The 17,152-nt window shown below is 49.2% G+C and overlaps 1 protein-coding gene across 2 annotated transcripts; it reads left to right on the forward strand.

Moving 5' to 3' along the window:
• The first annotated feature begins 762 nt into the window (after positions 1-762).
• On the forward strand, positions 763-4,563 carry LOC125538738 (surfeit locus protein 2). Of its 2 annotated transcripts, none has more exons than XM_048702014.1 (5): positions 763-1,155; positions 1,436-1,533; positions 2,049-2,354; positions 4,070-4,133; positions 4,216-4,563. In XM_048702014.1, the coding sequence occupies exons 1-5, from the start codon at positions 857-859 to the stop codon at positions 4,295-4,297; spliced, it is 849 nt and encodes a 282-aa protein (XP_048557971.1). In that variant the 5' UTR covers positions 763-856; the 3' UTR covers positions 4,298-4,563. The 2 variants fall into 2 exon arrangements, with proteins under 2 accessions (XP_048557971.1, XP_048557972.1); XM_048702015.1 differs by having other exon boundaries at positions 4,219-4,563.
• The last annotated feature ends 12,589 nt before the right edge of the window (positions 4,564-17,152 follow it).

Consider the following 17,152-nt stretch of genomic DNA (forward strand, 5'->3'; position numbering starts at 1 on the left):
TGGCCATGTGAACTTTTTCCTGGGAGATGTTTGGTTGAATGTTGGATGGAGGACTGAGGCATCGTTCTCAGCCCCAGACGGCGCCTGGGAGCGCTGCCTGGGTCAGGCAGACTTGCTTGGAAGCCAAACCAAATGGATTTTTGTTTTTTACTTGAGCCGAGTTTAAGTGAGGCAAGGTAGCTCTTATCGCTAGCCTCGCGCATGCTAAACCAGAGAAGGCATTTTCTTACGCCCACTGGTCGGGTGTATGGGTGTGTGTTCTCAATTTTTAACTAACAAAATATGTGTTACGTGCCGTCAAAATTACAAGTTTGTAATGGTATATAACATATGTTTCGTTTCTCAAATAAAAAATCTAAAATCCTGCGTCGACCCTACAAACCTCAAGGGAGTTCCTAAAAAAAAAACCTCACTAGAGGGAGTAGAAAAGTCTGGCTGCTTCGGAAATTCAAAACAGAGCCCAGACTCGTAAGCGTGAAAATTAAAATTGAAATTCGAGAACCAAAATTTCAAATGTGGGGGGTGGCCGACATGGATAATGCGGTGCCAAAATGCAGCATTTTTTGGCAACAATTCTTCCTGTTTCATCATAGAAAAGCAAGGAAAAAACTTTACCAGAGCCTTCGAAATTTTTTTTATATAAAACCAGGTCTCACGGTTAGCAGATGAGACCCGTCCTGATGAATGACACGTGGATCATATGATTTGTGAATGCCACTATGGGTCTCAGACTTGGTCTTCTAGAATTCTTTTCCAAAGCCCAGGCAGGCAAAACCCTGGGTTCGCGGACCACCTCTCCTCTCCTCCGCCCCCCTCTTCTCTACGGCCTCCAGGCCCGCGACTCGCCAACGACCTAATGGCGAAAAAGGGCAAGGCCGCCGCCGCCGCCGCTTCAGCGTCCGACTCGGGGGCGTCGAGCCCCCAGGGCTCCGTCGAGGGCGGCGGGGAGAAGGAGGGCAGCTTCCTGCTAGGCCAGCCGACCTGGGAGGACGCCGGCGGCGGGCGGTGGCGGTGCGCGGAGACGGGGCACGAGCTGCCGGAGCGGGAGAAGGACGCCTACGCGCGGTCCCGCGCCTGCCGCCTCGCGCTCATCGACCACGGCGTCGCGCACAAGAAGCCGCCGCTCAACGCCTTCAAGCCCCACCCCGAGCACAAGTGCGCACCGCTCCTCTGCTCTGTATTTTGCTGCCTGATGCGTGTCCAATGTGGATTGTCCCCAATAGTTTGTCTAGGAGTGTAGATTGCTCATTCGGTTCCATTGCGGTTTGATCCGCTATCCGGTAATGCCCTTAAGGGATTCTAGGGTTCTAAATTCAACGTACATCGTGTGCCAAACAAGTACTCCATAGAGTACTAACAAATAAATGTATGATTCATTTGCTTGTAATTCGGCTGTGCTTTAGTCTGTCGAATTGAGTTGGTAACTGTGTTGCAGGTCCAAGCTCATATGCAACATTACCGGGGACACCATAAACAAGTCGGAGGAGCACATCTGGAAGCATGTAAATGGGAAGAGGTTCCTGAATAAACTAGGTAAAGTGAGTTTTGCACAATACTGTCTGTGGTGCCACGTGTGGCAAATGGAACATCGTATGCTGTTACTGCTAATAAAATGTACCATTCTGTTTTTCATGTATTTCTCTACTGGTTAAAGGACCATGATGAATTTCCCACTACCGTTTCCATGTATCTGTCTGCTTCTCATGGTGTACTCTTGTACACCAATGTGCATCATTTTGGTTATCATCAAAACTAATTGTTATGAAATGTTAGCTCGTCCTTTTCTCTGAACAATTTTCTATGGATTGATAGCAGATGGTTATTTGGGTAGAATTCTGTTATGCAACTTGCTTAGGAATTGCAATAAGCGCTTTGTTTCATTTGTCTTCTCACTGGTCTGGAAATAGTTGGGAATATATCTGGTCATGTACATCTCTTCGAATACATTTTGGTGGAACTCTCATCTCCCATACAATACTGCTTTTAAGCCATTGCACTGGCATGTTTGGTCGCTCCTACATCTAACATGCCTATCCCTATTTTGACAGAAAAGCTAGAGGAAAAGATGGCATCAGGCGAGACAGGCAAAGTAGAAGGTGAACAGTCAAATGAAGTCGCAAAGAAATCGAAGTCTACCAAGAAGAAGGACAAGAAGAAGGAGAAGAAGGAGAAGAAGAAAGCTGCTGTTGTCAACCCTTCTTTGCCACGAGAACCTGAACCAGAAATTGATGATTCAGATGATTCGGAATTTTGGGTGCCTCCTGTTGGAAGTCGTTGGGATGATGATGACGGGAAAGACCGATGGGAGTCCTCTCCGGGGAAGGATGATATAGCAGAGGATGAAGGTGCATCCGGTAAGTGCCATTTTTTTATCATGTGTAACTGCTTTATTAAACAAAGCTCAAATGTTCATTTCTATAATTTCGAACATATTTGGTAGATGTTTTGCTTTAGGGAAACAATTCCCTTCAACCGGCGGATCCTCCTCGCTCATCGACCGCGTCCCTCGCATGATGCGTGTCCCCGTGAGACCCGTCACCACATCATCTCCTTTACAGATCTCGAATGAACCCAGCCACTCGTCCACCTTATCCCAATCCCCGCTTCCTCTCGCCTGATCCAGGGAGGGACAGATGTGCTCCCGATCCCGCTCCAGCCAGCGCCGCCCCTTTTCGCCGAAGCTCCCTCCGGCCGCCGCTCTCTTGCGCCACGACAATCTCCTTCCTCTTCCTTCCCTTCCTCTTACCCTCCCATCTGTCTCTCCTTGGCCTCCCGTCTTCTCCAGTTCATCTTTCATTGAAAAAAAATTCCGCAACATCGTTCATGTTGCGGCAACAACATCTATGTTGCAAAAAATACGTTTAGAAGAAAACAAAAAATTCTGCAATACCACCTTAGTTGCAAAAATTCTCCCGCAACAACATGTATGCAAAAAATGGCGAAGACGAAAAGAAAATAATTCTGCAACACCATCTCTATTGTAAATGTTTCTGCAACAAGATGTCAGTTGCAACACAATAGAGTCTAACACTTCGGTGGTTTCGCAACAAAGTAGCTGTTGCGGAGCGAGCTGTGCAACATCTACCTTGTTGCAATTTCGTGACGCGCACCTCAGGGAAGATCCAGCGGCTATTTGTGGTTCAATCCAACGGCGAAGGAGGCGGCCGATGTTTCCAATTCATCCACCGACGGACGCGTAGCAGCCCCCTTTGCTTTATCACATAATATAATATTTGGTTCAAACTGTTGCTCTTAGATCTTCTCAGATAAAATGAGAAACATAAATTTGTCCATTTTGTAGTTCTGTAGCCAATGAATGGACAGGATGATTGCAAGCATGTAGTTTTTAAGTGAAGGCAAGAGCCAGCCTATGTGTAGGGATGCAATTTGGGTGGGATGTGAATTTTGACTCACCGCTAATACAAGGGCAATGTGCATATAGGAATTACCTATTGAGTGGAATGTCATCAGTTGATTTGCATTCCTATAAGTAGATAGTTATTTTGTTTTCAGTTACTTGTCTAATAGAGACTTCTTAGTGGCAGCTTTTGCAACTTTATGTTTTTGTTAAGTACCTCCACAAGAAGCTAAAAATATTTCATCAGATGTTGTATTTTGCCAAAGTTTTACTTTTGACTGAATCTTTTAATTCCCTTTTGGGATCTTGTTATCTCTTATGAACTTATCATCAGATGATCCTCTGGCAAGCTCCTTTGTTTAATTTACATTGTATAAACAAGCAATTTAAGTTATGTGTGCAAGATCTTGTAGTTACATTGTGATATGCTCAATACCATTTCGTGGCATTTCCTTGCTTCAGAATTTCGTGATCCCTGAGCTTTTTTCTTCAGCAATATTAAAACAAACACAATCATTTCTTTCAGTGGTGTTAAAGCGCACCAAATTAATTTTGTGATCTTCAGCAAAAGTGATTATCTTGCTGCTGTGTAACCAATTCAGTAGGAGAATTTCATACTCCACTTTTTTATCAATTAAATTTAAAGTTGCCGCATACAGAGAATTTACAGTATGGAATGTTCTGTATCTGATTTGGAAAATTAAATGATAGATGATGAGGATGACGACGAAATGGCTGACAAGGATGATGAATTGTCGGAGGAACTGGCTTCAAGGTATTCTAGAACAGTTCTTCTCATCGAATAATGCGTGATGTCACACATACCCTTAGGTATAATATTTCCTTTCCTCTTGTAGCAGGACAAAGCGATTGTCAGTGGAAGCTGTTGGACCAAGTAGTTTCGCAACAAGGAAGAAAAAGCCCCGAAAGGATGAGTAGACAGTTATTTCTGATTTATTCTGTTAGCTATGCATGAGCTTGTTTCACCTTGCTTCATTTGGAGTCGTGAATTCCACCACTTTCTTTCTTCTCCCTCTGAGGCTTTGGGTTTTCTAATCAATGGCCGATTTTGTATTAGTTAACTTGTGTTTTGTTAGTTTTTCTCAGTGCCGTCACAACGCTGCTTGTTGCAACATGATGTGTGTCAACTGATCTGCCTTTCGTTAGTGGTAATGAACAGTGATAGTTATACTTCGTCGCCTTCACTTTGTGACCATCCATTATCATATAAGTTTGACGTAAGAGGGAACTGTATTTTTATTTTTAGTTTTGATTTGAACTTGAGATATACTTATATTTTAGCTCCGAAACTATGTTGAATTAGATAAATTGATCTGTTCACAAAAAAGTAAACTAACGAAGCAACCTTTCGTCAGTCGTGATGAACAGTGATATCCATGCTCGGGGATCCTTGCCCCAATTGCGGAGGTCTTTCACAATTTACTCCGGTAGTGTGAACAAAATTAAAACCACATATCTTTTGAGAAAAAAGATGAAAACATTTAGCAAGGATCATAATGTGAATCACTATCTCAGGTTTCCGGTGCTACAGAACGCAATTGTCCTGGTTCGACCAGCCTCGCCCGTGCAGCCTAAGAGCATTGCCGCGCCGGCGTCAAAAAAACGGCCCAATCGCGTCTCCAGAAACCCGTTTTTCGTCGGCTCAGATCGAAACTGGTGCCGGCGAACCCAGGCCGAACCCGGCTTCCTGAGGAACGTCTGGGGCGCCGGCACAAGTGAAAAGGATGCGTGGGTCCGCCCTGTCGGCGAGGCGAGCGCCTCTTCCCGCCGTTTCTTCCCGCGTTTTCCCCACTTCCCTCCCGCTCCTTCCTCCCGCTCGCCTCCCAACACCGACCTGGCTTTCTTGCTGCGGGGCGGACATGCTCCAGAGCACCGATGAGGCGGTCAAGGCGTGGTACTTGGCGGAGCGCGGCCTCATCCTGAACCAACTTCCTTCGACAAGGCCGCCGACGCCGACGCTGACGTCGACGCACACGCCAAGCCCGAGTGATGACGCCTCCACGACGCCGCCCAGCAGCACCGAAGCCGCGCCGACACCGCCCAGCACCGAAGCAGCTCCGACACCGCCGAGTCCGCGCACGCCGCTCCGCCGACGCCTGAAGCCGACCCCGCCGAGTGATTCATTGCGCACGCGAACTTGCGGTGCTCTGTTTTTTGTACGCTAGACTACATCCAATCGCCGAGCTGTGACTTGTGATCACCGGATTTGTGGCGTCTTTTGTGATGAGCGAGAACGACCAAGTTCGAATTTTCCGTATCCTGAGGCCGGCATCTGGGGGCGTGACTGAGAGCTAGGTCGCCCCCAGGGACCGAGCTAACGCCGGTTCGCTCCCATGCCGCTCTTTTTAGACGCTCTGGGAAGCCGAACGGCTGGAGATGCTCTAACACTACCGGCGGTCCCGAGTCTATTTCCAACAGCGAGCCAGGCAAGACATCTTTTGCGAGGAGAACTGAATAACCAATGGCGTCCTCGTCGTATTCCATGCCGGCGACATGAGCAAGACTCTCCTAACACAGCACGAGGGGCAGCCGGTCCACCATAAACTCCGGCACGTCGCAGCCGCTCTTCTCCTCATCTTCCATGGAGGCAACCATCTCGAGCGTCTTTGTCGTCGGATCGTACATGTGCGCCTCGTGTGCCGTCGTTGCCAGCAGGAGCTTCATAGCAATCACCGGCCCCTGCCGAGGTAAGAGAGCGGAATGACAAGCCACGACTTGATGAGCGGCGCCGCCATGAGCCCATGTGCTAGCTCTATACGGTAGTCGCACTACCGAAAAAGGGCTTATAGATGAACCCCAATTAATAGCGGATCAGCTATTTTTGAAAGCAAGCAATGGCGGGTGACACACTGTGACCGCTAGAGCTACTGGGCTAGCAGTGGCAGATGCCTTATATTACCCGCCACAAGTAAGCACCGCTGAGCATGGCCACATGATGAATGTGGTCAATGGCGGGTGTATATAATAGCTCGCCACTGCTCTGGAAGGCAACACTGACGGGCGCACTGTACTACTCGCTACAGTTTAGTGCCTGCAACCGGCACCGAATTTTTATATACAGATATTCTGTTGGCGGGTAACTGCCAGCAACCGCCACAACTAAGTTAGTTGTGTGGTCGTTTCCAAATCAAATCAACTTTGCCGCCCGCCACCCCAAAGTAGCAATGGCGGGCTGGTTGGCGCGCCCGTCGCACACGCCAAGCTCAATCGACTATCCACACACGCACGTCGGCCCCTCCCTTGCCCCACTTCACCCTCCTACTCTCACTCTCACTCTCACCCATCTCGTCGCCGTCGGCTCATCCACGCCGCCGCCGCCTCCGTCTTCGTCCGCTGCCTCCGCACATCGCCGTCCACTGCCTCCATCGTCCCCTTGCCATCGGCCTCGGCATCCGCAGCCGCCGTCGCCGTCCGCTACCTTCGCCACCCATTCGTCCGCCGCCTCCATCGCCCTCGCCGACCATCCGCACCACATCGCCATCCACTCGGTAATATATTGCCATCCCCGCCATCCCAACCTCTCTCTCCAGCCGGCTTTCCTCCTCGACACCCGCGGCCGTGGCCACCACACACATGGATAGCCGCGGCAGCAGCCACGCACACGCACACGAGCGTTTGACTAGGGTTAGGGTATATATTTCTATTAATGTGTGTTCATAATCGTTATGAGTTCAATTTATTAGATGGATGAAAATGCCACAAAAATGGATAGATCCAATTTTTGTTAGGTTTTGTGTAGTTTATTTTGTTTTTACATAGATAGATAATAGCGATGGATGAAATCAGTGGCGAAGCTATGTTGTAAGCTGCAGGTGCCATGGCCCCCTAGCTTTGGTATAATATATTTGGCTAAAAAAAGCTTTGGTACAATATGTGAAGGAAATTTTTTTGGGAAGAAAGATTAGGAAAAGTAGAGTCCATATTTACCCCCCCCCCCCCCCCCCCCCCCCAAAAAGATATTGCCTAGCTCCGCTAGTGGATGAAATGAAGTATCATTTTGCAGGGAATACCTCCGATTAGCCTATGTTTTGCCGGAATGTTGATTCATTTCCGTCCTGGCAAATTTCAGGCGCTCGATATATCTTTTTTTAGCAAAGGTTATGCCAAAATTTCGGCATGACTTGTGGCGTAAAGTATGATATTTAAACCGGATACTTGACAAAAATATATGTAAATATCCTGACAAGCACTAGGTTAACTTACATATATTGTAATACAAATTAGCGACACAAATAAAAGTATGCATTCCGCAAACCTTGCGAATGCTTCAAGCTTTCGGTTGTTTGAAACTTTGACGTACTATGCAACGTTGACGTGCCTTCCACAGGAAATGTCTGGCGACGATGGGATCCCTGAGTGATTACTGCTCTGACGACGGGGGTATGTGCGATAGACCTCACCCGGAAAACGGTAGGCGCTTCATGTTGAGGATCTAAGACTGACAGTAGAATGGGGGTAGGTATGAGGAGGCAAGATCCTAACTATGGCGAAGTTGTACACACGGGTTTTACAAGTTCAGGCCCTTCGCAGAGGAAGTAACAACCCTACGTCTCGGTGCCCGGAGGTGGTCGACTGGATTATATGTGTGTGTGTTACAGGGGGTGCGAACCCTTGTGCCAGAGGAGGGGGGTGACTTATATAGAGTACGCCAGGACCTCGACCATCCTCCGTTATCAAGAGTTCAATGTACATAAAGAGGAGGCGTTACTAGTAACGCCAGCCTTAAATGCCTTAATGGTCTTAAAGACTACAAAGTGAACGCTCGTCTGTTGCTGTTCTAGATGACTCCTGGTCTCCAATAAGTCGAGTGGATTCTTGTATGGTCGAGTGACTTCAGGAATGAGGGGTCTCCAAGTAGCTGGTCGGTTGAGTGGATTGCACTCGACACCTTTGTTGGGCTCTCCCTGTGGTCTCTTGAGCTTCTTTGCTTCTATGACAGTGACCTTGGATAGGACGTATAGGTCAGGCCTATGACCCTACCCCAGGTCCATATCATCATCATTAGCCCCCAAATGGATTGAGATCCGAGTGAAAAGAAGGTTGAAGTTGACCTTGCTTCGGCTCTTGTGTTTCACAACTATTCATTTTTGAACGGAGGCCAGTGTTGGAACTTCAGCTTCGTTTCAGTCGCCTTGATCGATTCAGAAATTACCGTTTGGATTTATAACGTCATCCGTCAAGTGTTGTTTTTGACGCGGAATCTTTGGTGCGATTGGTTACGGCGTATCCCGGATTTTATGGGATTCGAAATTTCGGGGAAGTGCGCAGGGCGAAGCACGCCGTGGTAAGTGGGGGTGGATAAACAGGAACGTTTCGATTTTCGCGCCACCTTTTTCGCCACGTATCCCGCGCGCGACTGTTGAGGGATTTGACAGGATCGCCCAGGCCCGCGTGTCACCCACTCGGAAGTGGGCCTTTAAAAGTGATGAGGCCAAGGCGCTTGCACTGTGCGCGTCCATTCTCCTTCTTCTCCCTCAATCTGTCCACCGCATTCGGCTCCTCCGCTCTCGACGCCGCCGCTCCGTCACCATGGGGAAGGAAAAGACAGCGACGCTGGAACGCACGAAGGCGACGGGGGCGGCGAAAGGCAAGAAGACGAATCGGGGGTCGTCGTCACGGTCGGGGCTGCCGTCGGGTTGGATCCAGGGCGATTGGATCCGATCCTCGATTCGACAGGAAGATTTGGATGAGCTGGCTGAGTCCGGGCTGATCGTCCATAAAGCTGCGCAGTTGCCGGAGGGGGAGACGGAGCCGCAACCGCGACCAGGTGAGTGTGTTCTGCTCGCCACCCATGTCGACCGCGGTTTCTCGCTTCCTGCGCACCCTTTTTTCTGGGGTTTCTTGTATTTCTTCGGGCCCAACTCCATCATTTTTCTCCCAACACCATCACATATCTTGCCGCGTTCGTGTCCATGTGCGAGAATTTCTTGGGGTGTCGACCGCACTGGGGTCTTTTCAAGCACATTTTCACCATCCGCTCCCAAACGGTGAAGAAAGCAAATTCGACGGACGAGAAAACCCACGTTATCCAGATGTGTGGAGGTCTGGGTATTCATAAGAGGAAGAGGAGCTCTTTCCCTTCGATGACTCTTCCTGAGTCGGTCAGAGGCTGGCAGTCGACCTGGTTCTACTGCCAGGACATCACGACCCCAGGCTAGTCGGCTGGACTTCCCCCTTTCTCCTTCGATCGTGTTCAGACTCCCTCCCCGTTGAAAGTGACCGCCGCGGAGAAGGCGGAGACAACCATGCTGGTCGAGAGGGTGGTCCAGCTGATCAACCAAGGCGTCATCGGCATGGATTTGTTGGAGGTATTCCTCAGTCGGCGCATTCAACCGCTCCAGGCTCGTGACCACTCTATGTGGATGTATTCCGGAGCCGACGACACCGCTCGGGTTCATCCAGAGGAGGTGCCGGCCAAAACAGTGGCCCAATGGCTGAGGAGTATTACAGGAAACAAGGACAACCCTAGGGGCGCCAGGAGAGTCGATCCTTTCAGTGACAGTAATCAGCCAGACAAGGTTCGGCCGCTACAACCGATTACACTTGGGTACTTTTCCCGATTATTTTTGAATCTGACTGATTTCCACTCGACTTCTTGTCTTGTAGATTTATACAGAGATGTACTCGATGCCCAATGGTGAACAAGCTCTGGAGCATGATCATGAGGGCGAGGACAGCGCGGAGGAGAGTGGTGATTGGGAGTCGCCAGCTGATGATGATGAAGACGAGAGCGATGAATCAGACGACGATGAGGTAGTCGAATCACCGCCTCGTTCAGAACGTCGATCCAAGCAGCACCACGATCCAGGGGCAGACGCGACAAGGCTGTGGCCCCGAGCGCTCAAGCACAGAAGCATGCTCGGTCTTCAACTCCGGAGCTGGCGGAGAAAGTCACCAAGCAGCCCAAGATCAACCCCTCAAAGGCTCGGAAGACCTTGCCTAAGATTAAGATGGATGTTCCTGTTGCCTCTGGGTAAATGTTCTTTCCGTGTTTTCTTGCTCTGATTGATTCTTCTGTTCTGACCGAGTGGACGGTGAACTTTTCCAGCCCAGCCTCTACCGCGACTGATATGGATATCAACAAGGTCCTAGATGATGAGGAAACCGATGACGCGGCTACCTCCAAAGCTAGTAAGTCTGCTCGACTCGAATTTATTCGGTCGATTGGATTGTTCGTCAGTTGCATCTATGATTTTTTCTGTTTGTTGCAGCTCCACGAGACGTTGTCGTGCTTCTGGACGAAGAAGAAGAAGTCGCCTCTGAGGGAAAGGAGGAGGAGGGACAAGGGACCGAGCGAGAAAGCGCCTGAGGTTCAGGTTCCTCAGTCGACACTAATGCCTGGGATGGCGGTCGAGCGATCCATAGATCCGGCTCACACCAACATCACTTTCGCTATCCCGCTGTTGACTGATTGCCCATCAGGGTCGGCTGCTCAGAGCCCTGTTGCTCCAATACAACTCCACGCATCAGACCCAACGGCTGCTTCGACTGCCCTGCCATAATCGCTTTTCACTGCGTACCAAAATCCAAACGACCCATCGAGTGCCGCCAAGGAAGCTCTTCTTCAGTTGAATCTTGTGATGGGGCAGATGAAAGTGGTGCACGAGGCCAGTCAGGTGGCCCACAACGCCGGCGCTGCTCTACAAACCAATGTCTAGGTTAGTTGATTTCTGACTGATCTTATTTCTCATCCGATCACCCACTGGGGTTTGTCTGCCTTAAAGTTGTATAGGTCTTCCGCTTGAGTCGACTTGGATTGAGTCGATTGAGTTTTTGAACCAGTGGGGGCACGCTGAGTGCACCCACTGTGTGTAGTCCCCGAGACCATAGTTGACTGCGGGCAGTCGACTGTGATATGAGAATCTGAATTTTCTCACTCGGCCTGGGCGGACCATGCCGAGTGAAACCTAAACTAGTGGGAGCACGCTAAGTGCACCCACTGGGTGTAGTCCCCGAGACCGTGGTCGACTGCGGGCAGTCGACTATGGTCTGAGAACAACTTTCTTCACCCTTTTTTACGACTCGAGCTGGGCAGACCATGCCGAGTGTTGAATCAAACCAATGTGGGCACGCTAAGTGCACCCACTGGGTGTAGTCCCCGAGACTACCGTTGAATGTTTGATTCAGCGGTAGTCTTAGAGTAATTTTCACTGTGATGTTCTTTTGTTTCTGTCAACTGATATGTCTTATATGTTGACTGCAGAAATCTTGTGATCTTGGGGCTCAAGTTTCTACACTGAACAAGCAGCAAATCAGCCTCAATCTTGATCTGTAACTGGCCAAGAAGAACCTCAAGACTACTCGTGACGAAGTAGCTGCCATGGGAGGTAACCAATCATCAACTGTCCATCTTACGGCTAGCACTTTTTCGTGTTTTTTTAGTCACTTTGAACCGGGTGACTTCACTCGAACAGATGTGCGTAGTGAAAACCGTCAACTCCAAGCTCGTCTGAAGAATGTTGTTTCTTTAGAGAAAATGAATTAGGCTCTGGAGAAGAAGGATCTGAATCTTGCTGCTGCCCAGAAGGAGGCGCGAGAGAAAATGACACTTGCTGACAAGAAGCTTGCTTCAGTCGGCAAGTTAGAAGAAGAGAACTCCAAACTGAATACTGCTGTCTCTGATGCCAATCGGGAGGTCGAGCAACTGAAGAAAGACAAGGACAAGCTGACTGATGAGATTGGAAACCTTAAGGCTAAGAAGGGCGAGTTAGAATCTTATCTGGGCCAGCTTGCTGCAAAACTGGTCTTAAAGCTTGAAGGTATTGTTGTTCGACTGACTTGTGTCTGTCGATTGATAGATCTTACTATATTGTCGACTCGCTATTTACTCGACTGCGTAGAACTTTGCCAGGACTTTGAAGTAGAAACTGGGCGGGTCGAGATGGATCTCGATCCCATAAACTGTCTAGTCAAAGATGACGTCGCGATGAATGTGCTGCGGTTGGAATCCCGCATGGACAGCGCAGTTGCTTATCTTGCCCGTCTGAAGGCGGTGATGACTCGAGTTGATGCTGAACTCTGGCCTCAGGCGGAACTGTCTGAAGACCTCGAGTCTCTGATGGCTCGACTGAATCAAATACCTGACCAAGTGCAAGAATGGAAGAAATCATCTGCTCGCTGCGATGCTGATGTCGCCCTGTCATTGGTTTGAGTGCACTGTAAGGATGTCAAAGAAGACAAGCTGGCAGAGCTCAAGGTTGCTAACACCAAAAGGCACACTTTCCAGTCCTTCATGGACACTTTCCTTGACGCCGCTACTCGCATCGCAGACAGCATAGACCTTGACAGTTTCTGCGATCCAGCCAGTCCTTCTCCCGACGAGTGACCAAAAAACATTATGCTCCACCTTTATTTGCCTTGGAATGCCGACTGATCATGTAATCGTTAAACTTCTTCGGGTTTGATGCTCGAGTACTTTTGATCCGTGGTCCGGAACCTTAGGATTTATCTGAACTTGGTTTATCTCTGTGTATGCTTGTATTTGCCTTTGAGTGGAACTTGTTCTTCACTCGGAATAGTCTTTGTACTTGAGATGCAGCTCTGAGGAGGAGGTCCCAGTCGACCTGCACCTCACCGTCCTTGCAAATCAAGATGGAGCGCACGTTATACTTGTGGCGCAGCTCTGAGGAGAAGGTCGCAGTCGACCTGCACCTTGTCGTCCTTGCGGATAGGGATGGAGCGCATGTTATACTTGTGGCGCAGCTCTGAAGAGAAGGTTACAGTCGACCTGCACCTCGTCGTCCTTGCGGATAGGGATGGAGCGCACGTTATACTTGTGGCACAGCTTCGACGAGAAGGTTACAGTCGACCTGCACCTCGTCGTCCTTGCAGATGAGGATGGAGCGCATGTTGTATTTGTGGCGCAGCTCCGACGAGAAGGTTACAGTCGACCTGCACCTCGACGTCCTTGCGGATGAGGATGGAGCGCACGTTGTATTTGTGGCGCAGCTCTGAAGAGAAGGTTGCAATCGACCTGCACCTCATCGTCCTTGTGGATAGGGATGTGTTTCAAACTTAGGCGAGTGCTGGACTGCAACTAAGCCCCCGAGTGAGAGGATTGCTCACCATTCGATAGGATTTTCAAACTTAGGCGAGTACTGGACCGCAGCTAAGCCCCCAGTGTGAGGGTTGTTCACCACTTGGTAGGATTTTTCAAACTTAGGCGAGTACCAGACTGCAGCTAAGCCTCCGAGTGTGAGGGTTGCTCACCACTTGGTAGGATTTTTCAAACTTAGGCGAGTACTAGACTGCAGCTAAGCCCCCGAGTGAGAGGCTTGCTCACCACTCGGTAAGATTTTTCAAACTTAGGCGAGTACTGGACTACAGCTAAGCCCCCGAGTGAGAGGCTTGCTCACCACTTGGTAAGATTTTTCAAACTTAGGCGAGTACTGGACTGCAGCTAAGCCCCCGAGTGAGAGGATTGCTCACCACTCGATAGGATTTTTCAAACTTAGGCGAGTACTGGACTGCATCTAAGCCCCCGAGTGAGAGGCTTGCTCACCACTCGGTAGGATTTTTCAAACTTAGGCGAGTACTGGACTGCAGCTAAGCCCCCGAGTGAGAGGATTGCTCACCATTCGGTAGGATTTTCAAACTTAGGCGAGTACTGGACCGCAGCTAAGCCCCCGAGTGTGAGGGTTGGTCACCACTCGGTAGGATTTTTCAAACTTAGGCGAGTACTGGACTGCAGCTAAGCCTCCGAGTGTGAGGGTTGCTCACCACTTGGTAGGATTTTTCAAACTTAGGCGAGTACTGGACTGCAGCTAAGCCCCCGAGTGAGAGGATTGCTCACCACTCGGTAGGATTTTTCAAACTTAGGCGAGTACTGGACTGCAGCTAAGCCCCCGAGGGAGAGGATGGCTCACCACTCGGTAGGATTTTTTTTAAACTTAGGTGAAACGGATTCGCAGCTAAGCCTCCGAGTGAGAGGCCTGCTCTTCACTCGACAGGATTTTTTAAACTTAGGAGAAACGGATTCGCATCTAAGGCACCCACTGGGGGATTTAGAACATATAAAAAAGGAACAACAATCATTTAGGAGATTGTAAAACTGTGTCTTTGATAATCAAACTAGAGGGTATTTCTTATTACATCTCAACAGTCTGAGTGCTTTTAAGTGTAAAAGGGGCGGAGCAGCTCCGCATTCCAAGCGCGTGTCTCGTCTTTCTTGTGCTCGACTTTGTAAAGATGGTACGCTCCGTTGTGGAGCACTCTGGTGACAACGAAGGGGCCTTCCCAAGCAGGAGCGAGCTTGTGAGGTTTCTGCTGATCCACTCAAAGAACCAAGTCTCCCTCTTGAAATGCTCGACCCCTCACGTTTCTGGCGTGGAATCGACACAGGTCTTGCTGATAAATGGTCGACCGGATCAGGGCCATCTCTCTTTCCTCTTCCAGGAGATCGACTGTGTCTTGCTGAGCCTGTTCCGCTTCATCTTTAGAAAAAGCTTGACCCGGGGTGCATTGTGAAGCAAGTCACTCGGTAGAACAACTTCAGCTCCATAGACCAAGAAGAATGGAGTTCAGCCAGTAGACCGATTTGGAGTTGTCCTCAATCCCCAAAGCACTGATGGAAGTTCATCGACCCTGGCGCCTGCTGCATGCTTGAGATCACGCATCAATCGGGGTTTCAGTCCTTTGAGAATCTATCCATTTGCTCTTTCTGCTTGTCCATTCGACTCGGGATGGGAGACTGAAGCATAGTCGACTCGAGTGCCTTGGGAAGCACAGAAAGCTCGGAACTCATCAGAATCGAAGTTAGATCCATTGTCGGTGATGATGCTGTGCGGAACACCATATCTGAATGTTAATTCTCTGATGAAGCTGACAGCAGTACTGGCTTCAAGATTTTTGATAGGCTTGGCTTCAATCCATTTGGTGAACTTGTCGACTGCCACGAGCACATGAGTGAAGCCGCTCCTGCCAGTCCTCAGAGGTCCGACCATGTCCAATCCCCAAACAGCAAAGGGCCAGACAAGTGGAATGGTCTTCAGGGCTGATGCAGGTTTGTGAGACATGTTCGAGTAAAATTGGCAACCTTCACATTTGTCGACTATTTCTTTCGCCGTCTCATTTGCTCGCGACCAATAAAACCCTGCTCGGTATGCTTTGGCCACAATGGTCCGGGAGGACGCATGGTGACCACAGGTCCCCGAGTGGATGTCGTTGAGGATCACTCGACCTTCTTATGGGGTTATGCATTTCTGGCTGACTCTAGTTACACTTTCTCTGAACAGCTGTCCTCTTATCACCGTAAAGGCTTTGGATCGACGGAAGATCTGCCGAGCCTCTTCTTCATCTTCTGGGAGTTCCTTCCTAAGAATGTATGCAATGTACGACACTGTCCAGTCGGGAGTGATGACCAAAACCTCCATGATCAAGTCGACCATAGCTGGGACTTCGACTTCAGTCGGATTAGTGGCACTCTTTGGTTGTGGGGGCTCTTCAGTGAAAGGATCTTCCTGAACTGAAGGTGTATGAATATGTTCCAAAAAACACATTGCTGGGAATGGCTTCCCTCTTGGAACCTATCTTTGCCAAATCATCAGCCGCTTGATTTTTCAGTCGGGGTATGTGATGGAGCTCTAAACCCTCAAACTTCTTCTCTAACTTTCTCACTGCATTACAATAGCCAGTCATAGCCGGGCTTCTGATGTCCCACTCCTTCATTACTTGATTAACCACTAAATCCGAGTCACCGTAGACCATGAGGCGACAGACGCTGAGTGAAATGGCCATACGCAACCCATACAAAAGTGCCTCATATTCAGCTTCATTGTTGGAGGAATCAAAATGAATCTGGAGAACATAGCTGAGCTTGTCACCTCAGGGGGATACCAATACTACTTCAGCACCAGAACCATTCAACATCTTAGATCCATCGAAGAACATAGTCCAATGTTCCGAGTGAATCTGAGTCAGCAGTTGCTGTTCGACCCACTCGGTGAGGAAATCTGCTATTGCCTGGGACTTGATAGCTTTCTTTGCCTCAAACTTGATATCCAAGGGAAGGAGTTCAATCGCCCACTTTGCCACTCGACCAGTTGCATCTCTGTTGTTCAGAATTTCTGACAATGGTGCGTCGCTGACGACTGTAATGGAGTGATCAGAGAAATAGTGTGCAACCTTCTTCGTGGTCATGTAAATCCCATACACAAGCTTCTGATAATGTGGATATCTTTGCTTGGATGGAGTCAGAACTTCAGAAACATAGTATACTGGGCGCTGAACTTTATATGTTTTTCCTTCTTCTTCCCGCTCGACCGTGAGTACTGTACCGACAACTTGTCCAGTGGCTGCAATATAAAGCAGCAAAAGGCTCTTTTTTGATTGGGGCAGCGAGCACCGGCTGGGTGGAAAGCAGGGCTTTGAGTTCTGCAAACGCTGCATCAACTTCAGGAGTCCACTCGAACTTGTCAGATTTCTTCATCAGTCGGTAAAGAGGCAATGCCTTTTCACCGAGGCGAGAAATGATTCGACTCAAGGCGGCCAAACAACCAGTAAGCTTCTGGACATCATGCACACACACAGGGTGCTTCATCCGGAGTATGGCACCAACTTTCTCTGGGTTCGCGTCGATCCCTCGTTTGGAAATGAGGAAGCTGAGTAACTTTCCGCCAGGAACTCCGAATGTGCACTTTGATGGATTAAGCTTGATATCATACCTTCTCAGGTTGGCAAAGGTTTCAGTAAGGTCAGCCAGCAGGTCGGAACCTTTACGTGACTTGACCACAATGTCATCCATGTATGCTTCCAGATTCTGACTGATTTGAGTGA

The sequence above is a fragment of the Triticum urartu genome, chromosome 2, assembly GCF_003073215.2.
Source record: "Triticum urartu cultivar G1812 chromosome 2, Tu2.1, whole genome shotgun sequence".
NCBI classification, from domain to species: domain Eukaryota; kingdom Viridiplantae; phylum Streptophyta; class Magnoliopsida; order Poales; family Poaceae; genus Triticum; species Triticum urartu.